Genomic DNA, 20,054 nt, shown 5'->3' on the forward strand with positions numbered 1-20,054 from the left:
AATGGCAATAATTTATTTTGAATTTATTGAACCATAAAATTAATTTTTGACTCTTCACATTTTACATAATCTGCTTCGCGGATTATTCAATGTGAAGAGTCAAAAATTAATTTTATGGTTCAATAAATTCAAAATAAATAATAGCCATTCATTAAATGCATCATATGAGACAGACATTCAAGACATCAATTCATCTTTTACAACTTTTTTTATGAGTACAAATAATTACATTCATTTCATGCATACACATATTAAAATATCCCCCACACACAAATTACATTCAAATAGAAGAAATTGTTTTGTCCAATGGTTTAGCTGAAGTAATAACTATCTTAAAAGTACTGTCCATGGATCTAAGGTATAATGAAATTTTCAGCTTTAATTTACAGCAAGTATTATTTGGACGGAAAATGTCATTCATATGTGTCTTCTTATCACAAGATGGAATATACAATATAACGAATATTTTGGATGTTAATACACAATTTGATTTACTCTGTAATACTGTTTTCTTAAATCCATCCAAGACTGAAAATAATGCTTTTTTTGGCATGTGATTTAGCTTAGCTTATACATAGATTATAAACAGAATCTTGCACACAATTTATTTTATATGATAATAGATCTGAGGGGGGTATCACTGGGGTGCTCATATCCAAAAATAGGCATCTATTTTTTTTTCTTTTTTCCCCGCTTTCTGCCTTTTCTCCCAAGATCCCCTCAGCCCGCTCTTTCTAACTACCTGTATCCAATGTTTGCCATTAATTACCCACATCCCAAAAGTGACACCCCCCTCAGATTAAGCAACATAAAATAGTGACCTAGACATACAGCAACTAAAAATAAATTAACCACAAGTACAGATAAAATATTCAACACAATTCAATATGACATTCTGGACAAAGACAAATAACAGAGTAATCTGTTAAAATACACATAAAATTGTACAATTAAAAAATACTTTAAACTTGTCATAAAATATTACTATTCAAATGCAGTAAAAACTTTTCAGGAAAAATTATTCAAATACCTGTTTTTTTCGCGAAAAGAAATTAACAATGTTTAAAATCTTAAAATAGACTAATTTGTCATTCATGAAATATATGTACTAGCTTGGTGTAACAAATATCAAAAAGATGAAAAATATGATATACAAATACATATAACTTGTGAAATAGAATGTTACAAACATTAGATCACACTTCGTTTTTATTGATAACAGTGTATATTTAGAGCAATATCATGTGACACTGTAAACACGAACCAGTTTTTAAATACTATTCTAAATTAAAAATAGTTGAAATTTTTTTACATGCAACAAGGGATTTCCTTACATAAATACCAATCAGTAAGTCTTTTTGTAATTCTGACTTTTATATTCTAATAAATGAAGACAGTGTAAATAAAATTGAGATAAATCTTGATGTATAAATGATCTTATATATAAAGGTACTTCTAGAAGTCGACACAACAAATTATACAGAATATTACATTTTCAAACACAAGAGTTTTTAATCAATGTCATAATAGATGTACAAACTTTTACATAAAATTCATTAAATTACACAGACTAATTTCTATAATTGGTCCCATGATTCGGAAAATGTAACATACAAATATAATATTTACAATATGCATTAGTTCATGAGACTTCCTTTAATTATTAACTGTCAAAATCTTTTAAAGGAACATTTGGTTATTTGAGCTCACCCTATTTCATTCATAAAATTTATTCATATAAAATGGAAATGTGGAGTGCCATTCCAGAAAAAACTGCATTTAATGAAATGTAGATAGGTGATGATCCAAGAGAAAAGCTACAAAGCCACCTATTTTATTTACCTTTAATGAGGTGATGATCCAAGAGAAAAGCTACAAAGCCACCTATCTTCTTTACCTTTAATAAGGTGATGATCCAAGAGAAAAGCTACAAAGCCACCTATCTTCTTTACCTTTAATAAGGTGATGATCCAAGAGAAAAGCTACAAAGCCACCTATCTTCTTTACCTTTAATAAGGTGATGATCCAAGAGAAAAGCTACAAAGCCACCTATCTTCTTTACCTTTAATAAGGTGATGATCTAAGAGAAAAGCTACAAAGCCACCTATCTTATTTACCTTTAATAAGGTGATGATCCAAGAGAAAAGCTACAAAGCCACCTATCTTATTTACCTTTAATAAGGTGATGATCCAAGAGAAAAGCTACAAAGCCACCTATCTTCTTTACCTTTAATAAGGTGATGATCTAAGAGAAAAGCTACAAAGCCACCTATCTTATTTACCTTTAATAAGGTGATGATCCAAGAGAAAAGCTACAAAGCCACCTATCTTATTTACCTTTAATAAGGTGATGATCTAAGAGAAAAGCTACAAAGCCACCTATCTTATTTACCTTTAATATATTTTTCCAGAAAAGGTCCCTACAATACAAATGAATCATACCAGCATGTTATTGATACAAACAATTCCAATATTTGTTCACCATATAATAATCAAGTTGTTTAAAACAATACATTTGAGAACTAAAGGTACTGCAAGCAAAATCAAATATAAATTCACATTCATCTAACATACAGTTCAGGCAACCAAAAGTTTTAAGCGGGACTTGTGTATATGGACATGCAATAAGAACAAGATGAACTAAGTTTGTGGCCATGACTAATCAATAAAGAACTCAGGTTTCAATCCAATAATTAAAAATCATTTGCCACTGAGCTGTGACTACTAGCCTAATGGACAAGTAACAAGAGAAAGTGTCAACACAAAGTAAACATAATTATTTAATTGCTCCACTCTACTGCTACTTCTATCTCACCAATTTCATACATGTAAAAGTTTGCTGAAATTCTAAAGTACTACATTTCCACACAAACACATTCTCAAACATAAAAGGTATTTATCTAAGTTATCCTTTTGGTTTAAATCAGAAAAAGACATCTCCCAATCATATCATACAAATACAATTCCATTCACACACGTACACTCCATATTTACAATAAGTTTTAAAATACAATTTCATAAAACAGTTCAGCTCGCCATCTTTAGCAACTTCTACCTCAAACTTTGTTTTTCTGTTACATCTTAAATTAAAATAAATATAAAATAACTTAAATAGAGAAGAGGTTTTGTGGACACTTTGCAATGAGGGTCTGTAAATATCATGATATCTACCTACTACACTCAATGTAGAGCTGATAGTATCATAGTATCTGTTAGCTAGGAGGGATACCAGTCAGAACACAAGCATTTTGGTTGGTTTAGAGAACACAAGTTACTGGATACCTGTTTAACTTTGAAAGATTATGTAGACATTGCATTCTAATGTGGACTATCATCAAAATTCAAATGTTTCATCTGCCATGTCTATAGCCCATCGGAACTTATCTCTCTGGATCTTATTATATACTTTCTCTATAGGGACTTCCCACTTTTTACACCTGAAACATAAATATATTTATAACAAGAAGTTAAACAAATTGACAATGTTATTGTATACACAAGCTGATATCCTCAACATTAAAACAATGTCAGAAGGCCATTAATTTGATATCTTAAAATAAATCCATTTGGTGACTTGAATAACACCGGTATCACTCAGATTACAGTTCTACCTTGACAGGTAAGTTTGTATTTAGCCTATAAAATACTTATTTAGCCTTGAGAATTGAAAGGTCAGTTTCCCATTCATACAATAGAGGTTGATAAATTTGGCTTCTTGCCATTTACCTTGTCCAAAATTAAGGTCACTTTATTGTTATTGTGATATTGTTAAAGTACAAAAGAACCCTATATTCTGACCAATACTTAAAACTTTGTGCATCTTGATTTAATTGTTAAAAATCTGTTAATGTTGAATTTTAGGGGTTATTTTAGGCCTTTTAATTGCATATTACTTTACATGGTAGTTTTTTTTTCAGATATAAAAAAAACTATCTGCTTGACTGTTATAGAAATAGACTATGCTTGCAGGGTCTTGTTTTTTGTTTACACCAAATCTGACAGATTATTGTTACAGAAAGGGTGGATGTGTAGTTCCTGAGAAAAATGTGACGAAAGTTTCATGGGACGGACTGACTGACTGACGGACGGACTGATGGACGGACGGACTGATGGACGGACGGACTGATGGACGGACGGACTGACAGACAGAGGTAAAACAGTATACCCCCCCTTTTTTAAAGCGGGGGTATAACAACTTGGCTTAAAGAGTTTTGCTAAAATGCATTTACCAAGAAAATTGAAATTTATACCAGAGATACATTAAAGCTGAGCCAAAATAATTCATATGATAGATGTTATTCCACTTACATCACTTTCTGGGTCTAAGAAAGACCATCCACCGCTGTCAAAGAATCCATCTGGATCATCTGTAATTGTCTTCATTATCTTGGCCCAATTCAAACTCTGAACTCCCTCCGAGTATCGAATATCACAGGAACTATCAAATGTATAAGACATAGATTATATATCACAGGAACTATCAAATGAATATACATAGATTATATATCATTTACTACCATTTAAATGGTAAAATATTAGTATTAGCTCTTTTACAACGATACAGCCTTTTTGTGCTAAGGCGACGGGAAAGAAACAACAATCAATCAATCATTTACCACCGTTAACAAATAAGGTACCCTTCCTCACTAAATAATGGTTTGGATTAAGACAAGAGTTACGTTTACTCAGTTTGAAAAAGATTGCTAGAATGTAGACAAATGTCCTCCACACTTTTATAACATCAAAATAACTTCAAGAATGGACTAAGAAACAACAGATACACACATTATGGAAATTTAGAGCTTTTGTTAAAAATCCCCATTATTGTAGTCATTTCAAACTACATGTCAATGTAGTCATTTTGAGATAAACTGAGTTTTATGAAAATATGAGCAAATTTATACTAGATTTTTTTGTGAAATTAAATCTAGTGATATCCAAACTGTCAAACAGTTCTTTTAAAATTGTCATTCATTATATTACAATAGATCAAAAAAAGGGGGAAAACAACCTTTTGGCCAGTGTAGATATAAATTCCATAAAAAACTACTGTGAATTCAAAATTTATTCAGAGCTGCTTTTCAATAATGGGAATAATATTGCTGGGGAAATATTGCAATAATAAGAACTTGCATTCCAATATCTGATACAAAAAGACTTTGCCTGAATTTCAACAAAGGACCCCCAAGGAGTTATTGCCCTTTATAGTCAATTTTTAACAATTTTCATAAAATTAGTAAATTTTTACTAACATTTTCCACTAAAACTACTGGGCCAATCATTATAGATAGGGATAATTGTACACAGCAAGAATGTTCAGTAAAGTAAGATCTACAAACACATCACCATCACCAAAACACTCTTTAAAGAGTCTGTGTCGCTCACCTTGGTCTATGTGAATATTCAACAAAGGACACAGATGGATTCATGACAAAATTGTGTTTTGGTGATGGTGATGTGTTTGTAGATCTTACTTTACTGAACATTCTTGCTGTGTACAATTATCCCTATCTATAATGATTGGCCCAGTAGTTTTAGTGGAAAATGTTAGTAAAAATTTACTAATTTTATGAAAATTGTTAAAAATTGACTATAAAGGGCAATAACTCCTTGGGGGTCAATTGACCATTTGGTCATGTTGACTTATTTGTAGGTCCTTAAAATTACCAATTCAGGGGCAGTAACCTAACAACCAGTTGTCTTATTCATCTGAAAATTTTAGAGCAGATAGATCTTGACCTGATAAACAATTTTACCCAATCAGATTTGCTCTGAATGCTTTGGTTTCAGAGATATAAGCCAAAATCTACATTTCCCCTCTATGTTCAATTTTTAGCCATGTCAGCCACCTTGGTTGGTTGGACAGGTCACGCCACACATTTTTTAAACTAGATACCCCAATAATAATTGTGGCCAAGTTTGGTTAAATTTGGCCAAGGAGTTTCAGAGGAGAAGATTTTTGTAAAAGATTACAAAAATTTACGAAAAATTGGTCAAAATTGATTATAAAGGGCAATAACTCCTTAAGGGGTCAACTGATAATTTTGGTCATGTTGACTTATTTGTAGATCTTACTTTGCTGAACATTATTGCTGTTTACAGTTTATCGCTTTCTATAATAATATTCAAGATAATAACCAAAATCTGCAAAATTTCCTTCAAATTACTTATTTCGGGGCAGCAACCCAATAACCCGTTGTCCTATTCATTTGAAAGTTTCAGGGCTGATAGATTTTTACTTGATGAACAATTTTACCCCATGTCAGATTTTCTCTAAATGCTTTGGTATTTGAGTTATAAGCCAAAAACTGCATTTTACCCCTATGTTCTATTTTTAGCCATGGAGGCCATCTTGGTTGGTTGGCGGGGTCACCGGACACAATTTTAAACTAGATACCACAATAATGATTGTGGCCAAGTTTGATTTTATTTGGCCCAGTAGTTTCAGAGGAGAAGATTTTTGTAAAAGTTAACGACGACGGACGCCAGGTGAGCTAAAAATGTTACAAATATATATTTATCTTACTTCAGCCATTCCTTGACATGATCCAACATTTGCATTGGAATAGAGTTCACCATTGAAACTTTATTGCTGTAATCTTTGAACACGAATACCATATCAAAATTCTTCAAATGGAACTGCACACGTTCAAAATGCACCAATTCAACTTCGTCTAATGCTATCACAAATGGAGGCTAAAGACAAAATAAGTATCTATCTTAGAAATGATCAAAACTTTTTGTGTACATGCTTTAAAAGAAATAGTTTATTTATACATTTCCTCTGGTCACATGGTCAGTAAGACCTATACAGCACAGTTATGTCGGATAAAAGCTTATGTTGTATTGTTATATGTATAACCGACTTTAAATAAATATTTTATGCTTTATGTAATTTTGTTTGTGGGTCATATATATTCATATAGTTTTTTATCTAGTTCAAGCATATGGGGAAATTGTCATGTAAAATTTAATTGCTTTCAGTCTGTCTGATTTGAAATAAAGTTTGATGTCATGGAGTGTCTTTTAACAAGCTCCACATATGTACTACTGATTCAGCCACAAATGCGTAATTTATATAGTACAAGGTCAAGACTTTTTGAATCTCTGAAGTGATTGGAAGGAAAACAGATCAGTCAAATTTTGTTAGTATTGTTTTAAAGCTACTTATTTCCCTTTATCTATGCAAAGTCTACTGTTGATTGATTATTATTCATTAGAGAACCAACTTATTTTCGCTACTTTTGAGGATAGAAAAATAACGCAAACATAAATCGTCACAATTTTGTTAAAGTTGGATCTTATCTTATTTATACATCAACCAAATTTTAAAATTGTGAAATTAAACAGCAATGAAGTGGTCAAGAAAGGACTAAACAACAAATGTTCTGTCCAAAAAAAATAAATTTCCCTACATTTTGTAGATAGAGGTGAGCAACACATTTTAATGTTCAACAAATTACAGTTTTCAGTAAGGATATGTGCAGACTTGGGCAAACCATGACATCAAATATTCACGAACACTCAAGTTCTCAATTCACATAAATAGGTAACCATAAAAACAAATGAATCAACATTATCCCCTTTTTCTATAAAATCTCTAAACCCCTCCTCTTGGACAAAGTAAACTGCACTGTGATCAACCCATTCCCTACTGCTGTGGGACAATTCTACTTACCCATTCCACAAGGTTGACCAGACAGCCACTGGTTGGTTGTAACAATACTGTAGATATAAATGGTACTCCATGAAATCCTAGTTCTCTGAAGGGGGTATCAAATTCTACCTCTTGTTTAGTTATGTTTTCCACTTTTTCACAGAATCCTTTGAATGCAGACTTTAACTTCTGTCTGCACTCTCTCTCAGCCTTTACAGAAACAAATATTCATTAACTGCAGTAGTGCAAAGATTATCTTCGTTTTTTTCTTATTTTAAATACAGTAAACTAACTTCTTTCTGAATAAAAATTCATTTGCAGAAATCTAATAAAATCCTATACTGTTTTCTAATTTAATCATTATTGTAATCATTGATCAGTACACAAAAGTGAGAGTTAAAACTGCTTTTCTGAAATTATTGCATGAAAGTAAATTTTTCCATCATGTATATTTAAAACAAGAATGTGTCCAAAGTACATGGATGATCACTTTCTATGTTCAGTGGACCGTGAAAATGGGGTAAAATCTCTAATTTGGCATTAAAATAAGAAAGATCATATCATAGGGAACATGTGTAATAAGTTTCCAGTTGATTGGACTTCAACTTCATCAAAAACTACCTCGACTAAAAACTTTAACCTGGAGAGGAACAGACAGACAAATGGAGATTGAACGAACGAATGCACAGACCAGAAAACATAATGCATAAATGGGGTATAAAAACAGTAAAAATTTAGAATAATTTCACTATTTGCCAGTTGAAATGTATATTCATTCAGTTAACTCCGACATACCTGTTCAGCATGTAAATCATCACGGTCATGCATGTGTTGATGCATTCTGTTAACTCCCACATACCTGTTCAGCATGCAAATCATCAAGGTCATGCATGTGTTGATGTTTCCCCAGATCTGTTGTGATTTCTCCAACTTCTGTGTAAAACTCTACATCAATGTGTTTCTTCTTGCCAAACAGAATGGCATGCTGCAAAATATTATATATCCTGTGAAACGTTTGTATTCAATATCCTCTCTATATAAAGATTAGTCTACATGATGTAACCAGTTTTGTACATTATGACACAAAAGATTTGGTGCAAACAGGTGGTACAAGTCTCTATTTATTCACTTATCTACATTCTTCAGAGTTCAAACACTTATGGCCATTTGAACTACTGCTTCAAATATGAATTGGTTGTTTTAATCACTGACTAAAATCGTAATGTATCTTTATCACAGAAAATTTCCTTACCTTTAAATGAAAATGTAGCAAGATTATCATTTCTCCATCACAAGGTTGGAAGAAAGCATTTTTGATGTTGTTATATAGGATATCAACTTTATCTCCTCTCACTGAATTAAACCTAAATCCTACAAAGAAAAACGAGGTTAGTAATCATAGATACACAATAAAATTCAACGGCACCAATTAGACTGCTCAAGATGATACTTTTGACTTAAAATATATACACTATAAACATTACATTAAATGGTACTTATTTTACTGTCCCAGATGTCAATAGTTAGTCAAATTTGACAAATAATGCTTCTTCATGCTCAAAGCCAAAATATTTGGAAAATGGATGTTGAAGATTATACCATGCATGACAGCCTGTGGGCAAATGGTCTCATAGGAGATGAATTCAAGAGGTATAATTGAGTTATAATAGTCAAAGAAATAGTCAAAGTCTGATTACTCACCAGCATATTGTCACATTAAACTGGCGATATAGTAGGAAAGTTTCTGAATTTCTGAGTATTGTTGTTTCCAAGGACGGATGAAGATTATAACTATGTCCTCATAGTAGTGGGAGATAATAAACTCAATGAAGAAAGTATCTGATCTGGTTTTTTTCAATCAAACCTTATAATCTGTCAATTATCAGTTACTTTACCATTTGTATGTGCTTCCAATCTTCCTGAGATTCTCTTTGGTACAATATTTGGTCTGATATAAACGTCTTTTAATTTTGGATTTCCTCTGTTTGGGTTGATAACAAGTGTGTCTTGTTTAACAATACCCTGAAAATAAATGGAATATAAAGAATATTTATCATCAAATGTGTAGTTTGGGGCAATAAGCAACAACAAAAAAATCACTAAACAGAATAAAACTGAATTATTTAATTGATTAGTACAATTGATTACTATATTTGTTATATACTTCTAAATACATCTAAAGAGGAAAAATTAAAGTTGAGATTTGCATTTTTGTTCTCATTTATTTTTCAATTAAAATACTAATCTTCTTTTAAGACGATTAAAACAAAAGATTTATGTCCAAATTACCTGAACAGTTCCTAACTAGTTTTATAATTGGGCAATTCAACATTCTAAATCAACCTATTGTAGTAATTTTTTTATTTGTTGGTGAACATTCACATGATCTGAGTTAGAAGCACCACAGTTTTTACCTTCAGTATTTACTTTGCAACACATATATTTTTATACAAAATACCTGATTATGATTACCTAGATAAAGCGCTTAACCTTATCTTCATATAAGATATAACAAGTGAAACTGTGAGCTACTGCTCACTGATGATACCCCCGCCGCAAGTGGATAATATCAAATAGTGTGAAAATATGCAAGTATTCGGTAAACAGGAAGTTGTCCAGTGATGAATCTGTAACACATCACACGGTATAGCAAACTTATATAAACCCTGAAACCAAATTTCAGAAATCCTTGTATTGTAGTTCCTGAGAAAAATGAGACGAAAAATATTTATGGGACAGATGGACTGACGGACGGACTGACGGAAGGATGGATGGACAGACAGACAGAGGTAAAACAGTATACCCCCCCTTTTTCAAAGCGGGGTATAATAATCTTACACCATAGATGTATGAATGAACAAACATTTGTAGCACTATTATTCCATTAACTTTCAAAGATGAAAATACAAAAAATATATTCTAACCTCTTTTTCCCTCTCCTCAGCTTCTCTAGTTTTAAACTTTTTCTGTACTTCTTTAATCAATCTGAATGCTGTATTTAAATTTAATGATGGAGCTGATATTTCTCCTGGCTCTTTGGTGTTTGAACTTCTGTAGGTGCTGTAAGATAAAAAGATAAAAAAAAAATCTAATCATGTTTAAATACTCAGAATAGTCCACTAACCCAGTCTTCCTGTAATTTGAAGTGACATGCGAAAGAATTATTCAACATGGAGGAAGGTTTTTTTAAAGATGGAATCTGATATAATTTTTTTTGTTTGTTTTTTTTGTATTGAAATTATGTACACTTATGGAACTGAGAAGCATGGGAAAGACACGAGGAAAGGCATAAAAAAAGACACAATGAGGAAATAGATCTAGAGGAATAAAAGTTAGGATGATAATAATTTAACAAATAATTCAATAGGAAAGTTCTTCAAAGTGAATCATGAGGGTAAATGGCTGGAGTTCTAAAACATACAAGACTTTTTAAATTCTTTGTTAAATTACAAGTTTTAATTTTCATAAACCCAAGCTGTTTTGGCCTCATTTTTCATTGTTAAATTATTTAATGACATACAAATTACCAAACACGATTATATACAGTTAGTGTAAGTGACATAAATCTACTTACATTTCTTTTAGGAAGGTAGCATCTGGTTGTGGGAAACAATTTCCTTCATTTCTACCAAGAGATGAACCAGGATGATAAAAATTAATACAAAGATATGTGTAGTCACCTTCTATTGACTGGCTTATGTTCTTAAAATAAAAGCCAACAAGAAATTAATATGGAGATATGTGTAGTCCCCTTCTATCGACTGACTTATGTTCTATAAAGAAAAGACAAACAAAAAATTAATATGAAGATATGTGTAGTCCTCTTCTATCGACTGACTTATGTTCTAAAAAGAAAAGCAAACATACAATACATCTGATGATCTTAATTCAAGTACATTTAAAGTTTTTAAATGATTGAAAATTCATAAATAGTTGATATAAATATAATGTTGGTCTTATGAATTTCATTTGACACATCTAGAAAACATATGTGAGAAATTCTATTCAACCTTTGTGTTAAAAAGAAAAGTATTTCAATTATGCATGAGGCTATAAAAAAAGAAACAAGAAATTTTAATAGCCGTGTTCAATTTATTAGTAACAAGTAAAACTGTGAGAGCTACTGCTCACTGATGATACCCCTGCCAACTATTTCCGTTAACAGGAAGTTGTTGAGGAATGAATCTGGAAACCCATCATAATTCTTAATTAGAATGAAAAGGACTTTCATGTCATTTAGTCTGTATACCTATCCATATTAAGTCAGGCCAAACCAATATATTTCATATTATAACATATAGGTATCATAACAGACAATAATTAATCCATATACACTAATCAGCTGATACCTACCTTTATTGTAGCGATATGAAATGGTGTTGGTATACCAAAGACGGGTAAGATGACAGTCTCGTACTTTCTATCTGCAATAAACCATGTCTTTATTACTATGGTTATAAGTGTTGAGACCTCAATATACTGGTGGCATCATATACCAGTACAATCAATGTCTTTATTACTATGGTTTGAATATAAGTGTTGATATCTCAATATACTGATGGCATCATTAACCAGTACAAGTAATATCAGGCTTTCAATTGCTTCAAAATACAAAAGTCAAATTCCAACATACACAATAAGGAGCTGCACCATGAGTGCACGATATGCTAATTGCTTTTATAAGGAATAAAGTTCCATAACGCTTCAATGCCATATCAGAAATTTATTTTTAAAAAAACAACTAAAGGAAGGTTTTGTTGATAGATATCAACCAATCACCAAACGTTCATGAAAACTGCTAGAGTTCATATCAGAAAACTGTAAAATCCCCCTTATTTATGAATAAAACTCCACAACTCACAATTAATCAAAGTTTCAGTAAATTGGTTAATATGTTTTAATTTTATTGTCCTACATGTTGACAGGGGAAGGACGGACAAACTGACTACAGTCCTACCATGATATGTCCCTTAAACAGAGATATAAAGAAATGTATACTGCAATTCTAATAATCTTTTCTTTTTTCAATGATATAAAAATCCAACTTTTTTTTCAAGGAAGGGTGTAAGTTGAGATCTAAATATCTTCTTAAATGTTTACTACTATTCCAGTAATTAACTGAATTTGCTACCAGAGTTTTTTAATGTTCAGTTTATAATAAAGACTAACAACTTACCAACAAATAACTGGAGATCCCTAACTTCTGAATCATGAGGGAGCCATGATGGTTTAGAGTAAGAAATATTTGACTTCCGCACTCTAAAAATAAGATACATGGAATAGTTATTTTTCTATTTAGTACAACATCACGGCTTAAGCCTAAACACTATTTCAGAAAATGTTAAAACCTGATTCATACCCAGTTTGTTAGATATATATTAAAAAAAGCCTGTGTAGATATGTAAAAAAATTTATGTTGGAAAGTGCATAAAAAAAATTACAATAATGTTAAGGTCAGATAAATCTTAAACATGTACACCACAAAATCATATATCAAATATAGTTGACTTTTGCTTACAGTATATGAGATACAGGCGTAACCATGAAATTCAAATATTGTTTTTGTTTTCAATATTCCCACTTATATTAACTTTGTCCACTATCAGAACTTGTTGACCTTGATTTCTACTCTTACTCTTTTGGATTGGAATTAAAATACAATATGAACTCTATCTTACAGCTATTTTCCAAATGCATGTAGTTTTCAGGTGTGGTTGATTTACTTGCTTTGTTTGTAGAACTGTTTTCTTGAGCATTGTAATTAAGTTTTACAATTACAACCATAGATAGGTGGGGCTCAGCTTGTAGTGTTATTGCATGCTTGAGCAAATATTTATACAAACAAAGCAAGTAAGCCAACCAAACCTTTAAACTACATGCATAAGGTAAACAGCTGTAATGGTTTACTTTTTATCTTCTGTGCCTGATTTCATTCCTTTTAATCTCTGCAATGCTTCTTCGTTTAATTTCTCTCTTAATTCTTTCTGATGTTTTTGCCTTTTTTCTTCTGTTGTCATATCCATCTAAAATAAAAAGATTCATTCTTTTATTAACAAAATTAACATTGAAAAGGAAAAAAATAAAAGTTATATCTTTATAAAATATTTTTTTCAATACTTATACAATAATTAATGATAAATTTATTTCATCCTAGTAATAACCAAGAACGGTAAAAGTGACGCCACTAAAATTTTAACTTGATCTACCTTAAAGCATTGAATATAGGTTTCATAACATTTGGTTAAGGCAAGTTAGAGAACAGAAATGAAATATTCACTAATTTTTTCATTTGTAAAGGGGCATAACTGTAAAATAGTAAAAGTGACACCACCAAACTTGATCTGTGTTTTATGGTAATCAGCATAATTTGTGTATTAGTTTCATATCAATTTTTTTAGGTTAACTAAAATTAGAGAAATGAAACAAATTTTGGTACAGCCAGACAAGGGTAAAACTCAATGCCCCCTCAATTTCAGTGGGGGAATAAAAAAAGCTGTAAAATGCTCTCGTTGCAAATTATCTCTTGTTACTAGCCCAAAAATCAGCTGCAGTGGCTATCTAATGAGTAATTTGTATGTGAACTCTAATACATAAGGGACCGGTCAAAATTTATCGTCACATAGGACCGGTGCAAAAAATAAAAACATTTAATAAAAGTTACAACCCTATGGCTTTCTGACTGAAAAAAAAATGATGTCCTATGCCACCTTAGTAATAAAAAAGTTGGTGTCCTATCCTACTTTTCCAATGTATTGTAAATAATAGTACACTTAATAGAGGCATTTAACATATGTTGTCTTTATAATATGATCAAAAGCAACAGTTTCATGTTTTATTTTGTTGATTCACATACAATTACAGGCATGGCATTATCATAAATTATACTATAAATATAGCATTGAAAAAAACAAAGACATTGCATAATGCAATCAAACCACAAATAGGTGTTTGGTAAACTGAAAAATTAATGAAGCTGCATGTATCGTATATAGAATTTTATCAATACCTTTATATATTAATTATAAAAACAAGCTCCAGGAGAAACATGAAACTCAATAGCATTTGGTTTAACTCTCTATATATATTTTAACCTGAAGACCCATAGGTTGCCTTGGAATGTGTTTTTTATAAGGAATGGTAATAATTACTTTAACATTTTCCCATTTACAGAAAATGTACCTGATGTGACCCCCGAATGATTTTTGCTACTTTGTTGGTTGATGTAATGTACATGATGTACATGATGTATGTTTGTTGCACTTCACCATATAAGTGAAATTAAATTTTACAGCAAAACAACAAAAAACTAAATGACATGGGATTCAGTAAGCTTGATATATATCTAAGATAGCTGCATAGTTTGATGAAAATCCAAGTTGAATTTAAAAAGTTATAAAAATAATTAAAGTGTACTATCTCTATTTTGTTCGATCTGCAAATTCTAGCTTTTTTTTACCAAGATTACTTTAATTCTTAAATTTTACAGCAATACAACAAAAAACTAAATGAAATGGGATTCAGTAAGCTTAATAAATATCTAAGATAGCTGCATAGTTTGATGAAAATCCAAGTTGATTTGAAAAAGTTATAAAAAAAATTAAAGTGTACTATCTCTATTTTGTCCGAATTGCAAATTCTAGCTTTTTTTACCAAGATTACTTTAATTGTTAAATTTTACAGCAATACAACAAAAAACTAAATGAAATGGGATTCAGTAAGCTTAATATATCTAAGATAGCTGCATAGTTTGATGAAAATCCAAGTTGATTTGAAAAAGTTATAAAAAAAATTAAAGTGTACTATCTCTATTTTGTCTGAATTGCAAATCCTAGCTTTTTTACCAAGATTACTTTAATTCTTAAATTTTACAGCAATACAACAAAAAACAAAATGAAATGGGATTCAGTAAGCTTGATATATATCTAAGATATCCAAGTTGATTTGAAAAAGTTATAAAAAAAATTAAAGATGCCTATCTGAATTTTTATATAATAATTTATATTTTTACATATTGTATATTATACAAATGTTATACTTGTTATTTCAAGTTTTGTTATAAATGTTAATAAAAATAATTTCAAAGTAATCGTTTGAAAAAAAAACTTGTGTCCTATGGATATTATCTGTGAAAAAAGTGATGTCCCAACAAAAGCTATTCCGGAAAAAAAGTATCTGTCCTACTGCACTTTGCACCGGTCCTAAGTGTAGATAAATTTTGACCGGTCCCTAAGTAGTTTACCGATAACATTTCAATTTCTCTCTTTTATTTTGCTCCTTCCACACAATAGTCTCTCTTTTATACACACATTTTAAAAGTCATTGATCCTGATATTGCTGAACTGACTTTGGATTCATTATCATTAGTTGGATACAAATTTTCGTGGGTTTCGTTGATATGGATAGGATAAAATGTAAATAAATGCGTACAAATCTATCTCCAAATTAAAGATTTTTCAAAAATGAAAGTAGGAAATTCGGTGGGCGTTTCTTACGCATGCGCACAAATCACGGCAGTTTGTGTTGCAGTTATTGCAAAAGAGGTTATTTCTGTTTTCTTATAAAGCTCACCGTCACTTTTGGATAATTGGGCTTATTTCACCGCTTGTCGCCCGTCGTCCAGTTCAAAAGTTTAATTGATATATATTAAACGAAGATGTGGTATTGTTTGAAAATGAGACAACTGTCAAGATCTATAAAGCTTTATTACAACTGTCACATAAACTTAACATTAACCAAAATAGCTAAACAAAGACCAATGAACCATGAAAATGAGGTCAAGGTCAGATGAACCATGACAGGCAGACATGTACAGCTAACAAAGCTTCCATACAACACATATAGTTGACCTATTACTTAGGCAGCAACCATTTGATTTTCTGGGGGGGGGGGGGGGGGGGCTATGGTTTTTTTTGGAAAAAAAAGTTTGTTTCCAGTTTTTGGAGAAAAAAATAATTTGTTTTTGATTCTGAGAAAAAAAAAATGTTTGTTTCACCCTCAGCTGCCACTATATGTAATGCTAAAATTGAAAAGAAAAAAATTGTTTTCGACTTGTCGCGAAAAAAAATAGATTGTTTTTCGAAAAAAATTTGTCCAGAAAAAAAAACCATAGCCCCCCCAGAATATCAAATGGTTGCTGCCTTATAGTTTAAGTAAAATAGACCAAAACACAAAAACTTAACACTGTGCAATGAACTGTGCAATTGAGGTCATGGTCAAATAAAACCTGTGGGACTGACATATAGATCATAATATATTTCCATACACCAAATATAGTTGACCTTTGGCATAATATTAGATAAAAAGACCAAAACTCAAAAACTTAACTTTGACCACTGAACCATGAAAATGAGGTCAAGGTCAGATGACACCAGCAGTTGGACATGTACACCTTCCAGTCCTTCCATACACCAAATATACTAGCCCTATTTCTTATAGTATCTGAGATATGGACTTGACCACCAAAACTTAACCTTGTTCACTGATCCATGAAATGAGGTCAAGGTCAAGGTCAAGTGAAAACTGTCTGACGGGCATGAGGACCTTGCACGGTATGCACATACCAAATATAGCTATCCTATTACTTATAATAAGAGAGAATTCAACATTACAAAAATTCTGAACTTTTTTTTCAAGTGGTCACTGAACCATGAAAATGAGGTCAAGGACATTGGACATGTGACTGACGGAAACTTCGTAACATGAGGCATCTATGTACAAAGTATGAAGCATCCAGGTCTTTCACCTTCTAAAATATAAACCTTTTAAGCAGTTAGCTAACGCCGCCGCCGCCGGATCACTATCCATATGTCGAGCTTTCTGCAACATAGGTTGCAGGCTCGACAAAAACCCTTATTGGTCCAATATGTATCCTTAGGGAGCTACCATTTGATTTTTATGGGGGGGCTAGGATGAAATTTGAAAAAAATAGGCAGGACAGGAATTTTGAGTAAAAAAAAAAGGCAGGATGAGACACTTGCAAAAAAAAAAAGTCAGGACGACAATTTAGGTAAAAAAAGTCAGGATAAACTATAAAAAAAAAGGCAGGACCGAACAGAGTGAAAAATAAAAAGGCAGGACAGAGATTACAGCTAAAAAAAAATGCAGGACAAAATTTTTCATCCTAGCCCCCCCATAAAAATCAAATGGTAGCTCCCTTATGTACATCAATGTGAATTGGACAGTCATTGGCACTCATACTACATCTTCTTATATCTATACAAATCAAAACTAAAATTGTGCAGTTTTTGGAACAGTCATCAAACCGTATGCATATCATACATTGGGCTATAAAAGGCTCTCAAATACTCAGAACAGATTGTGCTTTTGATATGACCACAAAAAAAATTTTGGGATCGTATAATGGTATGATGTCGTCGTCTGCATTGTGCAAAGACACATTGGTTTCTGTACAATAACTTTAGTTTAAGTGAAAAGATCTTTATGAAATTTTTTCAGAAGTTTCAATACCACAAAAGGAAGGTTGGGATCGATTTTGGGGATGATGGTCCCAACCGTTTAGGAATAAGGGACCCAAATGGGGCCTGATACAGGCATTTTTCTAGTTTAAGGATAATAAGTTGTGTATAAGTATTTCAATTGCTCTGAAATCGTACCACAAATATCTAAAACCACAAGTAAACGGTTTGGATTCATATATTGGGTTATGGGTCCAAAGTTTAGGAATTAAGGGCAAAAAAGGGGCCAAAAACATACATATTTCTAGTTTCCAGACAATAACTTGTGTGTAATTGTATGGATCTCTCTGAAATTGTACTACAAGTTTCCATACTACAAAGGAAAGGATGGGATTGAGTTTAAGGGTTATTGCTTATATGGGGGAAGGGGTTTCAATAAGTTGGGGGAGGGGGGGGGGATTTTTGTTTACAATTTTTATACCCCCGTCATATTTTTGATGCGACGTATTATGTTATACAAATGTCCAGTGTCCGTCTGTCTGTCCGGCCTAAACATGTCGCACCGTAACTTGAGAATGACTTTTTCAAATTTCAGGAAACTTAATACAGTTGTTTCTTATGATGGTCAAATGATCTGTATACTTTTTGGTGAAAATAAAATTAAAACTTTTCGAGTTACAGCACTTTGTAACTAAAACAGGGGTGTGGTTTTTTTTCACATGTCGCACCGTATCTCAAAAACGATTATTGATTATGGCTTAAGGTAGCACTCCACAGTTAGAAAATAAAATTAAAAATGAGCCCCAAAATGTTTTATCATCTCCTATTCCTGGATTTTTAATACATTAACCTAACTGTTTGTGTTGTACATGTGCATATGTATGTAATCAGTATCTTCCATAGATTCAATTTTCCAAAGTTAAAAGGGTGAAAATTAATTCCTTGTATGTGTATCCATGGCAACATTCAGCATTTATTTACCATAAAATATTGCAAAAAGGGGGGTGAACATGTCATATATCCCCCCAAAATTTGGATCAAACTAGAATTTCAATGCCTTTGAGTGATACCTTTTTAGAAACTGTTTTCTTAAATCTTCCTAATGATCAAATAAAAAATGGGTGTCTTTCGCCTCATTTTTTCGTAAAATCCAATCACAAAGTTCGTGCGATAAAAAGTTGGAAAAAAACATTACAATAATTGCCGGACCAATGTATGGTATGGACATGCAAATACGGACTGTCATACAGAAAACAGCCTATATTACATACATTACATAACCTTGATATTCATATAAACCCAATACAAAGGCTATTTAAATACTCAGCTATCCAAAAATGAATTTTATTGCACACTAGCTCTCATATTTAAAAAATCCACAGGGGCCAAAATGCGAAACTACACACCTAACTGTGGAGTGCTACCTTAAGGTGAATTTTTTTCCCTCCTGCCTCAAATTTTTTTTATGTTTTCTGTGTTCAACTAGTTGTTACGATGAAAATGGTACCTTAGTTTTTAAAATTGGTTCAGTAATAAAGATTTTATGAAGATTAGCAGTTGGTGTTGAAACGCGACAAAAAGTGATTTTAAAATAAATGCTGGATCATAGTGAAAAACTTCAAGTCTGTCTCATTATAGGGGTAAATTTCTAAAACTTTTCCCTTTTTTTTATTTGAAATTATAAAATTGCCTTAAAAGAGGACAAATTGTACATGTTTTAGGTGTTTGAAAGCACTTATAGGTAATTTTTGCTGTAAATAGCATACCTAACCTTGGTTTAGAAGCTCTCAAGCAGGGTATAAATTTCTAACAGTACTGGCATCATTAAATTTAATTAATGCCAAATTATGATATAAAATCCTGCTAAAAATGTTTATTTGACTTATTCGCATTCAAAAATATAAAGCGATACATTCTGAGATTATCATATAAAGCGCAATCTTTGGTTACAAGGGCAAAGCTAACGGGGTACAAATTTAAGA

General features: G+C 31.7%; 1 protein-coding gene across 1 annotated transcript; it reads right to left on the minus strand.

Moving 5' to 3' along the window:
* Window positions 1–2,003: 2,003 nt before the first annotated feature.
* LOC139525597 (FACT complex subunit spt16-like) lies at window positions 2,004–16,042 on the minus strand. The gene is made up of 13 exons (XM_071321092.1): window positions 15,897–16,042; window positions 13,565–13,680; window positions 12,834–12,916; window positions 12,011–12,081; window positions 11,232–11,359; window positions 10,582–10,717; window positions 9,553–9,679; window positions 8,910–9,028; window positions 8,517–8,642; window positions 7,679–7,867; window positions 6,527–6,696; window positions 4,309–4,438; window positions 2,004–3,437 (listed from the first exon to the last, which is right to left on the minus strand). Exons 1-13 carry the CDS (start codon window positions 15,903–15,905, stop codon window positions 3,432–3,434), a joined length of 1,410 nt encoding a protein of 469 aa, XP_071177193.1. The 5' UTR covers window positions 15,906–16,042; the 3' UTR covers window positions 2,004–3,431.
* Between the last annotated feature and the right edge of the window lie 4,012 nt (window positions 16,043–20,054).

Source organism: Mytilus edulis, chromosome 5 (genome assembly GCF_963676685.1).
Source record: "Mytilus edulis chromosome 5, xbMytEdul2.2, whole genome shotgun sequence".
Taxonomy (NCBI): Eukaryota; Metazoa; Mollusca; class Bivalvia; order Mytilida; family Mytilidae; genus Mytilus; species Mytilus edulis.

Coding starts and splice junctions, on each gene's coding strand:
- LOC139525597 (XM_071321092.1), bottom strand. Junction 12,082..12,833: donor GGATCTCCAGTTATTTGTTG/GTAAGTTGTTAG, acceptor GGTTTATTGCAG/ATAGAAAGTACGAGACTGTC. Junction 9,680..10,581: donor CTGAGGAGAGGGAAAAAGAG/GTTAGAATATAT, acceptor ATTTATTTTCAG/GGTATTGTTAAACAAGACAC.